This window comes from Pan paniscus, chromosome 4, assembly GCF_029289425.2.
Source record: "Pan paniscus chromosome 4, NHGRI_mPanPan1-v2.0_pri, whole genome shotgun sequence".
Taxonomy (NCBI): domain Eukaryota; kingdom Metazoa; phylum Chordata; class Mammalia; order Primates; family Hominidae; genus Pan; species Pan paniscus.
Genome location: NC_073253.2, coordinates 38,357,941 through 38,373,789, shown reverse-complemented (window position 1 = coordinate 38,373,789; position 15,849 = coordinate 38,357,941). Strand labels below are relative to the sequence as shown.

Genomic DNA, 15,849 nt, shown 5'->3' with positions numbered 1-15,849 from the left:
TAACATTCAATGGTTAGGGCAATTCCCAATTCAGTCTGTGATTCTTTCGCCTGTGCATGATTGTAAGATGTTCCTGCTACTTCCTTCTTATAACGTAAGACATCAAAACTCAAAGCAAAGACACTGACCCACAAAAAGTGAAGCGTGGAAATAATTGTTGTTCAGGGAGGCCCTAAAACAAGTCAGGTTTGAATACCTCAGGTCCTTTCTGTGCTCTGGGGGAGAGGGATTCTAAAGCCCAAGTGCCTCACACTGACCTATGCTTTGATGCCCTCAGCATCTGGCCCTACCTCTCCACCTTCAACTCATACCATGTTCCCCCAAGCTCCAGTCCACTGGCCCCTTTTTGAGGTTCCAGGTGTCAGTGGAAGATGCCAAGTTGTGCTCTCCCTCTGCCCCAGATCCTCACATAGCTGGTCCTTCATCTTTGTCACCTCCATTCAGATGTTCCAAGTCTCAAAATATCAAGCTGACCCATTTTCTTGGCATTTAAATCCCTTCCTGGTAACTGGTTAGGCTTCCACCACTACTCAGCCACTGTTATGCCCAGACCGTTAGTTCCCCAAAGAAGACCACCAGAGTCCAGAGTCAAAGCCAAGCGGCAAGGATCTTTACTACAAGTTCGAACCTGGTCCCTCCATTCCACAGCATACAAGAGGGCCCTGAACAATGCGAGTGTTTGCTTTTTATAGCCTGAAAGTTACAGGGGAACAAAGGAATTCTTTTGGTTCCCGCTCTTTCAGTAAAACTTTGAACGGCTGTCCCCTTATCGGAGACTTTCCTGGTGGTGTTTGTACTGGGCTCAGGAAGTTTGAGAGATATATGGCGATATGTGGTGGGATGGGAGGATGGGATGTGTTTGTACTGGGCTCAGGAAGTTTGAGAGATATATGGCGATATGTGGTGGGATGGGAGGATGGGATGTGTTTGTACTGGGCTCAGGAAGTTTGAGAGATATATGGCGATATGTGGTGGGATGGGAGGATGGGATGTGTTTGTACTGGGCTTGTTTGTTTTGAGCCCGGGGCTGAGGAATGTGCACGGCTCCTTTAATTCCCCCCTTTCTTTTTAGGTATTTTTTTAGAGCCAATCTTGGGTCTTATAAGTCTGATTCTGTTTCAGCGTTTACAGGTTGGTATTGGGCTCTGAGGACCATGAGTTTGTACAGTGTTAAACCTTTCTTTAACGAACCGCAAAATTCTGTTAACAACACAAGGTCCTACGGTAAGCAGAAATAGTAGACTCAGCAGGGGTCCAAGGAAGGGGGCTAACAGAGAAAACATAGATGACTTCCACCATTGGTCTGCAGCTGAAGCAAACTGCCGTGTTCTTACTTCTGTGCTTAACTTGCGTAACTGTTGGACCCGGTCTTCTACAAGCCCTGATTCATTTATGTAGAAACAACAGTCTTCCTTTAGAAACATACACGTTCCCCCTTTTTCAGCAGTGAGTAGGTCTAAGGCCCTCCGGTTCTGCAAGGTTACCTGTGCTAGGGACGTGAGCTGCCGCTGGAGGGAGGCAAGGGACTCAGCTGACTCCTCCATAGCAACGGCAAATTGTTGGTACAGCTTGTTACTTTCTATGAGGGTGTGACCTAGGGCTCCCCCAGCCAGTCCGGCCGCCATGAAGGATGCGGTGAGGGAGATTCCTGCAATGAGGGGGAGAAATATGGCTCGTGCAGGTCTCGGTCTAGGGTCTGGGTGAATAACAGCACTAGTCCAGTTACCGGTATACCCTAGGAACTCGCCGGCAGTAAGTAGAGTTAACCGGGGAACTAATGTGACAGGAAGACACAGTAGGTTGGTAACAGAGGGGCTTGATAGGTTTTTAGATAATGTTCCATTACACCAGAAGAATATGCCTGACGGAGCCCTTAAGGTGATATTAGGGGGCGTTGCAGTGATGCCGCAGAGGCTGGAATTCGTTCCTGAGAAACAGTAGGGAAACTTTTCTTGACTGGGGTTTAGGTATAGTGGCACATTAGGGATAGGGGCATATGAGAGGTTTCGGTGGTTGTTAGCTTGGGCAGAGGTGGAGGATCCCCATGGCAGGGGGACAGCGGTTAGCGGTGGACGCCCTAGAGTGGCACACAGAAAGCAGCCAGACAGGCTGTGAAGTCCTGTAAGGTTAGCAAGTTCTAATCCTTCTTGCAATAATTTTAACCAGGAAAAAGGACGTAAATCTTGTGTTAGGCGGTTTTCTTGTCACTGGATATTTCCATGGACCAGGGGCCGTACCTGCACTAGACCCCGCCACAGATAGAGGTGACTGCTAGGCCATGTGGAGGCGGAGGAGTAGTATACAGCCCCGTGTTGAGGCGTGGTCCAGCGGGAGTTCCAGGGGTCTCTAACTATCCATGTATATGAAAGGTCTCTATCTCGTCTGCGATGGAAGGGCCATCTGGGATCTATCTGTTCTTTTCCACCCCACCATTGGTATTTATGGATGTTACAATAGTTATAAGGGCAGCCGGCACTTTGGTGCCACCAATAGTGCTTACAATTGTATTCAGTCTGATCATACTCGAAGCATATTATTGGTGCCACTGGTTTGGCTACTGGGAAATCAGTAAAATTTAGTAAAATTGGGCTATTGCACCCTGAGGAGGGGCAATCTGCACTGGCCACTAATTTCCCGGGCTTATGAGGTTGCCCAGGGTGGGTTAGGTTTTCATAAAGCCAGAATCTCCAGACAAAGGGATTAGGAGCTGGCTTTATGTTTTCCCCAGCGGCCACTAGGGTGACTGTTAGAGTTAGACTACCTAACTGCATGTTTGCAGTGAGCTATGCTGCCGGCGCAGGGTGAGTTTTAAGGGGTTGTTCTTAGCTCTGTCCACAGTCCACGTGTCCGGTGCTTCAGCCGCCGCCGTGATTGGCCCTAGAAGGTCAGAGGTTGGGTCCACTGGCTTGACGTGGGTGTAGTGGATCCACGACGCAATGCCTTCTACTTTTAGGGCGGTGGGTGTGGTCAGGAGTACTTGGAGTGGTCCTTTCCACCTGGGCTCTAGGGTCTCTTGTCGGTGTCGCTTAACCAGGACCCAGTCTCCCGGCTGGTACGGATGGGGTGTCGGTGGGGGACTGGTCTCATATAGCTCTTTAAGCTTGGGCCAGATTTCTTGGTGAATTTTCTGTAAGGCTTGTAAGGAAAATAAGAATTCAGAGACATTTTCTGTTTCAGACTTAAGCAGATCATTTTTTTTTAAGCTAGGAACCAGGGGTGGAGGTCTGCCATACATGATTTCGTAAGGGGTAAGGCCCAGTTTGTAAGGGGTATTACGGGCCCGGAACAGAGCATAGGGGAGAAGGACTACCCAATTAGTGCCAGTCTCTATAGTCAATTTAGTTAAGGTCTCTTTTAAGGTCCGATTCATCCTTTCTACCTGTCCTGAACTCTGGGGCTTGTAAGCGCAATGTAGTTTCCAATTTGCCCCAAGGATGGAAGCCAAGTCCTGACTTACCTTAGCGACGAAAGCAGGCCCATTATCTGACCCTATCTGGACAGGGAAGCCATACCTGGGAAGGATATCTTCCAGAATTTTCTTTGCTACGACCTGAGCAGTTTCTCTTTTGGTTGGGAATGCTTCAGTCCACCCTGAAAAAGTATCTACAAAGACAAGTAAGTACCGGTACCTGTACTTTCCTGGCTTTATTTCAGTAAAATCTACTTCCCAGTAGATACCGGGCCTGGTTCCCCTGAGCCTTGTTCCTGTTGCTGCTTGAGATTGGGGGTATGCGTTGTTAAGCTGGCAGACTTTGCAACTTGTCACGATACTGCTGGCCGTCTCAGCTATATGTCTGATTTTGAGCTTGGAGCGTCTGATCAGGTCTATCATCCGCCGGGCCCCCAGGTGGGTGGTTCGGTGGATGTGTTCTAACACCTGTTGTCCTAATTTTTCTGGTAGGATGGTTTGGTCATTAGTATCAGTCCACCACCCATTCTGGATTTGTTTCAGGGGAAGTTTGTGAATCCACTGGAGATCTTGTTCTGAATATTCAGGGAAATATGGCAAGTCCCGGGGGCCCGGGTCAGGGAGCTGGAGTGCAAGGAGTTGGCTGGGAGCCTTCGCCACATTCCTTGCAGTTTGGTCTGCCAGAAAGTTGCCTTGAGCAGTTGGAGTAGTTAGTTTCTGATGCCCTGGGCAATGTACAATGGCTAATTTTTCTGGCCTCCATAGGGCTGTTAGCAGGGCTAGGATCTCTTGCTTGTTTTTTATCTCTTTTCCTTCAGCCGTCAGTAACCCTCGCTCCCTGTAAATGGCCCCATGTATATGCGCCGTTGCAAAAGCATATCGGCTGTCTGTATATACTGTCAGCTTTTTCCCCGCCCCTAAGGTAAGAGCTTGGGTGAGCGCTATCAGTTCGGCCTTCTGGGCCGATGTCCCCGGGGGCAGGGGTTCCGCCCAGATTACCTCAGTCTCTGAAGTTACTGCCGCTCCAGCGTATTCTGGCCTTGATGCACGAAGCTGCTCCCATCAGTGAACCAGATGAGCTCAGCGTCAGGAAGTGGGCGGTCCTGCAGGTCTTCTCGAACTCCGTGCACCTGAGCTAGTATCTCGGTGCAGTCATGGAGTGGGGCGTCCAGGTCTGGGTTGGGCAGCAGCGAGGCAGGGTTTAAGGTCGTTGGGGGCAGGAAAATTATCCTGAGAGGATTTAGTAGTAGTCCTTGGTAGTGGGTGAGCTGGGCGTTACTCATCCATCGATTAGGTGGCTGTTTGAGTACACCTTCGATGGCATGTGGAGTAACGACCTGCAATTCTTGCCCCATGACAAGTTTATCAGCATCTTGCACCATCAGAGCCATGGCCGCAATCATTCGGAGACAAGGGGGCCACCCGGCAGCCACTGGGTCTAACTTCTTTGACAGGTAGGCAACTGGCCTCCGCCAGGGGCCTAAGTTCTGAGTTATTACCGCCTTGGCGACACCCTTATTCTCATCCACGTATAAGTGGAAGGGCTTGGTAACATCAGGTAGTCCTAGTGCAGGCGCGGAGAGTAGGGCGGTTTTAATCTGTTGGAAGGCCAACTCGGCTTCGTCTGTCCAATTAAATGGCTGTTGCCCCCGTGTTGCCTGATACAAGGGTTTAGCCAGTTCTGCGAACCCAGGTATCCATAGTCTGCAAAATCCCGCCAACCCCAGGAATTCTCTCACTTGTCGGGTGGATTGTGGCCTGGGGATCTGCAGAACAGTTTGTTTCCAGGCGTCTGTTAGCCAGCGCTGCCCTCCCTTAAGCAGGTATCCTAGATATGTTACCTCTGGCTGTAGATGCTCTTTCTGTACCACTGCTGCCAGGACCTTGGTCATTTTTTTCAGTGGCCTTAAATTGCTTTTCCTCTGGAGTATCTCTGTTATTGTAAACCCGCTGGGCTACCTGAAGGAGGTCCTGAATCCACTTTCCCTCCAAGTCTTCTAATTTCTGGAGTTTTCTCTTAATATCTGGGGCTGCCTGATTTACGAAAGATATTACAACAGCTGCCTGACTTCCTGGAGCCTCTGGATCTATGGGGGTGTACTGTCTAAAAGCTTCCATTAATCTTTCTAAGTAGGTAGCTGGGCTCTCTGTCTTTCCCTGCAGAATAGAATATACTTTAGCCAAATTAGTGGGCTTGCGAGCAGCTGCCCGGAGACCTGCCATTAGAGTCTGGCAATAAAGGTGTAGCCGTCCCCTACCTTCTGCCGTGTTGTAGTCCCACGCCGGCCTGGTCAGAGGAAAGGTTGCATTTATGAGGTCGGGGTTGGCAGTCGGTTGACCGTCGTCCCCCGGGACCAGCTTTCTAGCTTCTATCTGTATTCTCTCTCGCTCTTCCGTGGTGAACAAGATTCGGAGGAGCTGCTGACAATCATCCCAAGTGGGCTGGTGGGTGAACATGACACTATCCAGTAAAGCCAGTAAATCTTTGGGGTTGTCTGAAAACCGAGCACTCTGAGTCTTCCAGTTATACAGATCACTGGTGGAGAATGGCCAGTACTGGAGCCTGGGGATTCCTGTGTCATCTGGGTGTCCTATTTCCTGAAGGGGTAAAGCCACCGTGGAGTCAGGCGGCTGAGAGGGGCTAGTCCGCGAAGTGCACCCTCGCGTCCGCCCCGCCGGCCCTTCAAAGTTACTTTCCCTTTCAGCGGGCCCGTGTGTGCCGGCCGCCTCCCATCCGCCTGCTCCCTCCCGCAGCTCAGCCAGGGGGGCTGGGGCCTGGGGCCCAGAGGGGTACGGAGGGGGTTCTGTGAACAGTGGGTCCCCACTGTCAGGTAGAACAGGATGGGGGGGGGCAGTTGGTTGCTTGGATTTTAGTGGTCGAGCAACCAGTGCCTTACAGGGTTCAGAGGCTAATTGGAAAGGGGACAGCCAAGGAGGCGGGTTCTCAACAAGGTCCTGCCATATGAGGATATATGGGATTTGATCTAAGTGGCCCGCACGCCCAGGTAGGAAAATCTTGGACTTTACCCTAGTGATGACAGCAAGTCGGAAGGTCCCTTCGGGTGGCCACCCCACATCAAAGGCAGGCCATTCGGAGCGACACAGAGTAATTAGCTTTCCTTTCCTGATTTCTATACCAAGATCATGGCCCCTTGCTCTAACTTCTTTGAAATTACTCGTAAGGAGAGATAGAGGAGTGCTCTGGGTATTACCCATCCTGTAATAATTTGTAGTCTCTTCCTGTACAGGAATGTGGGTTAGAATCCCTGTAAAGGAAATCTGATCTGGCTTATTAATGATATCTAATCGCAGGCGCACTTTGGCAGCCCTGGTCAGAGTTAGCTGCCTGGATCGCGATCGCACTGGGGCAGCCCAGATCAGAGATAGCCGCTGCCCGCCAAACCGGGGCAGTTCAGATTGCAAGCGCGCACCGGAAGCCTGGGTCAGAGTTAGCTGCCTGGATCGCGATCGCGCTGGGGCAGCCCAGATCAGAGATAGCTGCTGCCCGCCAAACCGGGGCAGTTCAGCTTGCAAGCGCGCACTGGAAGCCCGGGTCAGAGTTAGCTGCCTGGATCGCGATCGCGCTGGGGCAGCCCAGATCAGAGATAGCTGCTGCCCGCCAAACCGGGGCAGTTCAGATTGCAAGCGCGCACCGGAAGCCCGGGTCAGAGTTAGCTGCCTGGATCGTGATCGCGCTGGGGCAGCCCAGATCAGAGATTGCTGCTGCCCGCCAAACCGGGGCAGTTCAGATTGCAATTTAGATCAGAAGAGAGCCAGGGGACGTCTCCCACCGGTCTCTGCTGGCCGTCCTATAGCACGTCCGCCAGGACTGTGCCAGCTCCAGTTTCAGACCTCGCGAGTCACAGATTCAGATTCAGAACAGACACAGACAGACAAATGGAGATGAGCCAGCTCACCTATCAGTAGCTTGATCCTAGCAGATCCGTTGACCAGGGGTCTGGTGGGCTTGGGGAATCCTGGACGAGCCCCCAGATGTTATGCCCAGACCGTTAGTTCCCCAAAGAAGACCACCAGAGTCCAGAGTCAAAGCCAAGCGGCAAGGATCTTTACTACAAGTTCGAACCTGGTCCCTCCATTCCACAGCATACAAGAGGGCCCTGAACAATGCGAGTGTTTGCTTTTTATAGCCTGAAAGTTACAGGGGAACAAAGGAATTCTTTTGGTTCCCGCTCTTTCAGTAAAACTTTGAACGGCTGTCCCCTTATCGGAGACTTTCCTGGTGGTGTTTGTACTGGGCTCAGGAAGTTTGAGAGATATATGGCGATATGTGGTGGGATGGGAGGATGGGATGTGTTTGTACTGGGCTCAGGAAGTTTGAGAGATATATGGCGATATGTGGTGGGATGGGAGGATGGGATGTGTTTGTACTGGGCTTGTTTGTTTTGAGCCCGGGGCTGAGGAATGTGCCCGGCTCCTTTCACCACAACCAGTCTGGGTTGCAAAAATCAGTCACCTCAATGGCTGGGAGAAGTTAAAGACCCTTCCAATAGTGGCTTAGGCCCCTGAGGAAAGCTGTCAGGAAATTTTAAAAGAAAACTCAAAGGGCATTTTGATGAAAGAAGAAATAAGGAATTAAATTTCAGCTTATGAACAACAGTTGTAGAAAGAGGAGAGTTAGGAAGGTGAAGACTAACATTCATTTAGGTCCAGCCTCATTCCCATGTTTTACCCATGTTATGACATGGAAACTTCTCAACAAGCCTACAGGGAAAGGTTAGTATCCTCATTTCGTAGATAAGGAAACCAAGGCTCTGGTTGAGCAAATTTCCCAGGATCCTGCAGCAAATACATGGAAAAGCCAGGTTCAAGCTGAAGCCCAGCTGACTCTAAGCCCATCTGTGTGTGTGCTGTTCCCCGTCCACAGGCCTAGACTCTGCTCTGAGGACGTGGGGGTTTGGGTGGGGCATGTGCTGGCATTACACAGGTATTGAAAGACACATGGGCAAGAATACCTCCCATGCCCTCACCATCTATATGGATTTCACGTATCCTTTAGGAGCACCCGAGTCAGTACTGCCTCCTTTGTTTTGAAACAAAGGGTCTAGTTCACTGTCATTTTTACACAATGGAGACCTTTATAAATTACAGCTTTTTGGTCCTCCACTTGCAAGGGAAACAAGGACCATAACAGGGCCATCAATAATCTCCCCAACGCAGAGGACCTGAACATATAAGCTGCAAAAAGATGCCTGAAATTTTATAATTTGTTTGCTTCCTGAATAATCTTTTACTTGGTAGAATCAAATGTAAGTGCCACTGTGCTTGTGGCTTCACAGACATTTTGAAAATTAGATAATGCACCTTTAGGATGGGAGTGAGAAGCCTTTGTCCCTCATGGCATATTTTATATAATAAAAAAGGCTTGTAAGGAGCAGGGGTGAGCTGGGAAGGTGAAGCTACTTAAGCTGCTGCTTTCTTTCTGCATTATGGTACAGAAAGTAGCAAAATATCAAAGCCACACAGATTCCATCTTCCCTTAAAATGACAGAAGATTAGTTGAAGACAGAAGCAGCTCAGGCTCAGTAAAAAACAGAAGGTCTTTTCATATCCAGATGGGACTCTTTAATCCTATGAAAATTCCCAGTGTCACTTACTGGGGTAGAAGTTGACTATTTGGCTGTCTCTTTTTGTTTTTATTTTCTTTTTAGAGATTGGGTCTCACTCTGTCGCCCAAGCTGGAGTGCAGCACACAATCACGGCACATTACAGCCTCAAACTCCTGGGCTCAAGCAATTCCCCCACCTCAGCCTCCTGAGCAGCTGGGACTGCAGAGGTGTGCCACCATGCCCAGCTAATTTTTAAACATTTTTCGTAGAGACAAGGTCTCACTATGTTGCCTAGGCTGGTCTCGAACTCCAGGGCTCTCAAGTGTTCCTCCACCCTAGGCCTCCCAAAGTGCTGGGATTATAGGCGTGAGCCTCTGTGCCTGGCTATTTGGCTATCTCTTGAGTTACCTTCAGTATTAGAATCTGAGCCACAGTAGGAGAAACCTAATAGTCAACCTTAATGATGGATGTGGCAGAGAGAAAATTACAGCTCCTCGCTGGACAATGCACCCAACACATGGAAAAACATAGGAAGAGGTTTGGTCTTTGAGTTATATAATCAGCCTGGATTTTTACATGGCAGAGAGAAGGGTGAAGGTAGATGCATATTGTACCTTTTTTGTTTTCTGAAAAAAGTTTGCAAATGAGGCTTTGATTTGTATATGTCCACTTCATCTGGGAACTCCATTACTAATTCAGGGAAAGAGTTGCTGGACCAATTGAACAATTTGTCTCTCAGATATATGCAGGAAAATGAAATATCCTATTAGTTAACAGAAAATTGTCCTGATACATGCAGTAAAAGGGAATTAAAAGCATTGTTTCCAAATTGATTGTGCCAGACAAATTTGGCCAAATATAAGTGCATGACAATATCCTCTTATGGTCTTGCACTTTGCTTTACAGTTATTCCAATAGAACTCAGTATTTTGGGTCTGTACACCAAGAGGTGACATGAGATGGAAGCTGGGGTCATTATGGTTAACCTGAATGTGTCAGAAACCAAGCAGAGGCTGAATGTTATTATATGCAGCCTGTGAATCAGAGTGAATGGTAGAACCAGGCTAAACTATACATTGCAAAACAGGTGCAATGTTTGGATGGAATGGTCACCAACAGTATCCAAATAACCAATAGCTGGTTGATGGGTGTTATTTACCATACCAAAAACCCAACCTGCAGGGACACATTGTTCAATTGATCTGAGATCCCAACCCACTTCCACAAAAGGAAAGAGGCTCAATTAATAGGAGCTAACAGAAACAGGTAAAAGGAAAGGAGACAGGCATGTGCACAAGAGATTTGTAGACCTTCATGTGAAGAGGAGAATGTTAATAAAAACTTCTTGTGCATCAGCATCCTAAAATTCTACTGTTGCAGCTGCTGGTCTGATTTTCCTACAACATGGGGAGGTGTTTGCAGTGAAGATATCTTCTATTCCCACAAAGAGTAGTTTTTCATCTTTAAATCTTTAAAACAAAGAAATCTGAAAGCTAGAAAACAGCCAGGGATTTCCAAATTCAGTGTTTCCTAAATTCTTCTGTGCTACAGAATTATCTGTGATGCGTGTTAGATAGAGATTCTCAGACTCTGACAGCATCTCCAGAGAAATAGCTGGGATCGCTCTACTGAGCAAGCTCCCTGCTTATGCTCAGGCGTGGGCATGTCTGGCAACATGATGATTGCACATCCAAATTGTACCAAAAAGAAAAACAGGTGCACAGAAATGATACACCCAAGGTCCCTAGGAACACAATAGAACCAGGACTGAACTTAGGTCTCAAGCACATAAAAATCCAATCTTATTTAATTTCCATGGTAAGGAGGCACACATCTCACAGTGTGGGTTTCAGGACCACAAAGCCTAAGGTTTGGTTGCTTAGGGCAGTAGGTGATTGGACCAAACCCTTCTGTTCAATCCTCAGCAAGAAGTTCTGCAGCTCGATACCTTAGAAAAGATGCAATCACTCGACTCTGAAAATTCCCTGTTAGCTTGTCAGCTGGGGCTGCTTTAATTTTACTTTTAGGTCATAATTCTATTTAATACCACTGAGCTCTGTTCTATTGATCACTGGGCTTGACTCAGCACTGATGTTTTTGAGGAATTGACCATTATGTCTGAAGTGTAGGGTAAAGCGGGTATCCAAGGAGAAGAAGAGTGTTTGAGGCCCTATGATTTCCTGGAATATTACCCACCTGGGAAATTGTGTAGGAGTCCATTGGAGGAGATATTTTAAAACTCCAGCTTGGCAGAGGTTTTGTGGAAATGGACACCTAAATCAATTCGAGAGCAGCCTATGAGAGCTAGAATGGGGTCGGCAAAGTTAACAGCTTTTTTTGCCTGAAGGAGTGGGGGCAGTGGGGTATGGAACAGGTATTCTTGCTGGCTTGTAGGTGGGTGAGCAGGGAGAAAGAGCTCTAGTCTCTCTTTCTTTTTCCTTTTCTTTCTTCCTTTTTTTTTTCTTTTTTGAGACAGGGTCTCACTCGGTCGTCGAGGGTTGGAGTGCAGTGGCACAATCACAGCTCACTGCTACCTCCACTTCCCTGGGCTCAGGTGACCCTTCCGCCTCAGCCTCCCGAGTAGCTGGGACTATGGAGGTGTGTCACCACGCCTGGCTAATCTTTTTAAAAACTTTTTTGTAGAGACAGGGTTTCACTATGTTGCCCAGGCTTGTCTTGAACTCCTGAGCTCAAGCAATCAACCCACTTCAGCCTCCCAAAGTGTTGGGATTACAGTCTCGAGCCACCATGACTGGCTCCTCTTTCTCTTCTTATTTGAGGACAATAATCTCATCATGAGGTCCCCACACTCATGACCTCATCTAAACCTAATTACCTTCCAAAGGTCCTATCTCCAAACACTATCACATGGAGGATTAGGGCTCCAGCCTGTGAATTAGTGGGGAGGGGCACAGACATTCAGTCCATAATAGGAGGTGTCCTTACCTTCAGCCCTGTAGCGTGGTTGAAGCTTGGTGGGGATGGAGAAGTGCTATAGAAAAGACCAGATGGATAGCAAATCTGAGAACATTAAGGTTGCATTAGGAGGCCACTGACTGTGGGAGTCTAATACCCAGAAGTAAGCTGCAATCTTAAGAACAAGATGAGATCACTTACAGGAAAGAAAGAACATTTGGGTTTTTTTTATTCTTCCTTTTTTTTGTGCACACATAAGTCTCAGTGTGTAAAATTTGACACCAGGATGTCCATATACACCCATTCACACACACATAGGAGAGACAGAGGAACATAGTAGGGGTAATATCCATAATGGTAGTTATCTCTGGATGGTAAAATTATGTTATTTTATCTTTTTTCATTGACCACTAGTGCGGATTTTTCTAACATGGATTATTATTTATATATATAATTTATAACAAAAACTTCCCAATGTATCTTTTCATAAGATGTCAGTTATTTTCAAAGGTCACTTGTGTTGTGTCTGCATCTTTCAAAATCATAGGTTGTAAACTCAAGCATTTAAATTCTTTTTTTCTCCCCAGTGAAAAGATAGGAGATTTGTTGCTGTTGTTTGTCTGGTTTTTGCGCAGGACTGACAAGTTATTTTGATGTCTTATAGGCACAACCTAAGTAATATAATTTGGTTAAGTTGGAAAATAAGCATTTTGCAGAGCTTTCTCCTAGGCTTTCAACAGCACAAGATTTTTATGCCCTTCTCACGATGAGACCGAAGTGAAGACTTTTTTTCTTTTTGAGACAGGGTCTCTCACTCTGTTGCCCAGGCTGGAGTGCGGTGGTGTGATCTCAGCTCACTGCAATCTCAGCCTCCCAGGTTCAAGCAATTCTCCTGCCTCAGCCTCCCAAGTAGCAAGGATTACAGGCACCCGTTACCACGCCCAGCTTATTTTTGTTTTTCTAGTAGAGACGGGGTTTCATCATGTTGGCCAGGCTGGTCTCGAACTCTTGGCCTCAAGTGATCCGCCCGCCTTGGCCTCCCAAAGTGCTGGGATTACAGGTGTGATCCACTGTGCCTGGCTGTGAAGACCATTTTTGAAACTCCAGTTAGGAAGATGTCTCCCACCGTGTGGCCGACCCCTTCCCATCCACAGATGAATGACTTAGTCATTACCTTTTACAAAGAAAATTCATTTATTTTTTCATCAACGCTTTAAAAATAAAAACAAAATAAAGCTAGACATTTTTTTCTGATGGGATTTGGGAAGAAAGATTAAAAAAGTGTAAGAAAAGCCTTTAATGACTCTGTAACATTTAACACCTAAACAAAGCGGCTTAGTACCAGTGGGAGCTGAAACTCATTAAAATCAAAATTATATTTGCTTCATCAATGCTAAAATAAATCCAAGGGAAAAGAAAGAGGTACTTCTGTAATTAAATTTAACTTACTGTCATAATCTCAATTCTCGCTATTTGCAACTGTGGGAGTTATTTTCAAAAGGATGTTTAAGGATAAAGTTTTAGAGTCCACAGTATTCCAAGTTTGGGATAAAATTGAGATGATTCAAAGGAGAGAGAAAGAGGAAGGGGTATCAGGTGGTGGGGGATTCAGAGCTTCAGAGAAGCCAGGCGGAGTGCCCGGATGAGGCTTCCCATCTCCTATTCTCTACTGTGTTGCTGGGTGGAGTTCTCGCCTCCCTCAAGGGATAGCATGGAAAGAAAAACGTTGTTCCAGTGGTGTCTCCTCTGTCAGTACAGTGGAACAGGGAAGAATCCTGTGGAGTGAGACGGCCTCTTCGAGAGGAGTTCTAGAATTGGGACCCAGCGGGTGGAGGAATCACCTCAAACAGTGTGAATGTTCCCTAGAGAGCTGAGCAGTCTCTGACCTGGTCGACATAACCACTCACCTGCTCAGAACGGCCCGTGATGTGCTGCTGAATACCAGAAGGAGCTGTCGCCTGTTACTGGGTGGTAGCTACCTACCATCCCCGGCGCATTTGTTACATGTCAGGCCCTGTACTAAGTAAACACTTTTCATATACTATCTCACTCAATATTCACAACAACCTTAGGGTACAGGAATTATTGTTCCTATTTTTTAAGAATACAACTTGAAAATTTATTCTCATTTCTTCATGGCCACACCTTTCATTTGATTGTGGTAAGATATACATAACAAAATTTTACCAAAATTTTAAGTGTACAATTCAGTATTAAGTATATTCACAATGCTGTGGGACAATCACCACCACCCATTTCCGGAACTTTTTCACCATCCCAAACAAAAACTTTGTACCCATTAAACAAAAACTTCCTATTCCTTCTTCCCCCAACCACCTGGTAGCCACTAGTCTACTTTGTCTCTATGAATTTGCCTGTCACAGGTACTGCATATAAGTGGAATCATATATTTCTGGCTTATTTCATTTAGCATAGTGTTTTCAAGTTTCATCCATGTTGTAGTATCCCATTATATAGGCTAGGAAACTGAGACTTATATTAAATAACTTGCCCAGGACCACAGAAGAATTAGTGATAGAGGAAGAATTCATATCCAGGGGTGTCACACTCCAAGGTCCATGCTCTTAATCATCCTCTACCAAGTGTTTCTCCCAATGCAGACCACAGACCACTAAATCAGAATGACCATGAGTGCTTAAAAAACACAGATTTCTGGGCTCCACCCTACTAAGATAATCCTTCTAAACGATAATCCTTGTACTTTTAACACATTCCCCAGTTGATTCTTATGCAAAACTAAAGTTTGTGAATTACTTCATTCTTCTCTATTGAAAATGCAACTAAGGAAAGATGGCAGCAGAGAAAATGAAGACATAGTTACAAACTCAAGGCCAAGTGATCTCAAGGAAAAGGAGAAATGAGTAGGCAAGTGCTATGGTTTGACTAATAGTGTCCCCTCCAAAATTCATGTTGAAGCCTAATCCCTAATGCAACAGTATTAAGAGGTGTGGCCCTTGGGAGGTGACTAAATCATGCAGGCTCCACCCTCATAAATGGGATTAGCACCCTTATAAAAGGGCAGAAGGTGGAAGGGAGCATTCTCTTGTTCTTTTGTCTCTTCCACCATGTGAGGACACAGTGTTCCTCTCCTTCAGAGGAGGCAGCAATGGGAACCATCATGGAAGCAGAGAGCAGCCCTCACCTGACACTGAATCTGCTGGTGTCTTGATCTTGGACTTCCCAGACTTCGGAACAGTGAGAATTTAAATTTCTATTGTTTATAAATTACCCAGTGTGTGGTGTTTTGTTATAGCAACACAGACTAAGACAATAAGACTCTAGGAGTTGTCAAATGCCTATATATTTTGTTGGGGTCTCCTGGAGGGATTTCCAACGCGTCCACCCTATTTGCCCTTTGTGGCCCCATAAGTCATCCTTTCATGAAGTGAAAAGATACATCTCTTATAGTCATGCCATATTTTTCATTCCAAATTTTACGGTTTATGTCAATATGTATTATGTATGAAAAACAAACTAGCTTTTCGTCAAATGCTGCCAAAATGTAGCATCTCAATGTCTGGCATAAGAAAAGAAAGACACAAATGGTGATTGTGATGCTGGCAAACCAATGCACAACATAGCCAAAATACATGTCATATTTAATGTGGGACTAAAAACTCACCTTCAGGAAGACTTTCACCTTGAAATCTGGTGATGTGTGGAACAGATGTTTTAATTTAGCTAAAATTATTTGCATAATCGATTTAACACGTGGTTTATCAGACCTGCCAAAAAGCAGGTGACAATATGGAATTAATATGATTACTAATTTGACACATCATTGAGATTAATTTGACCTTTCTCGATCTCAGAATACCTAGAGGTCTTCACAGACAGGAATAGTGTGCTATGAAATGCAATCTAAAATCCACCATCTTAGCATCATAAAGTAAGCAACCACTTTGCTCAGTCTGGCCTCATGTTTCTATTCCTTTT

The 15,849-nt window shown here is 46.4% G+C and overlaps 1 protein-coding gene across 1 annotated transcript; it reads right to left on the bottom strand.

Moving 5' to 3' along the window:
- Positions 1-544: 544 nt before the first annotated feature.
- Positions 545-15,610, bottom strand: LOC129397877 (endogenous retrovirus group FC1 Env polyprotein-like). The gene is made up of 4 exons (XM_055113094.2): positions 15,536-15,610; positions 11,923-11,968; positions 2,767-2,877; positions 545-1,648 (listed from the first exon to the last, which is right to left on the bottom strand). Exons 1-4 carry the CDS (start codon positions 15,608-15,610, stop codon positions 1,119-1,121), a joined length of 762 nt encoding a protein of 253 aa, XP_054969069.1. The 3' UTR covers positions 545-1,118.
- Between the last annotated feature and the right edge of the window lie 239 nt (positions 15,611-15,849).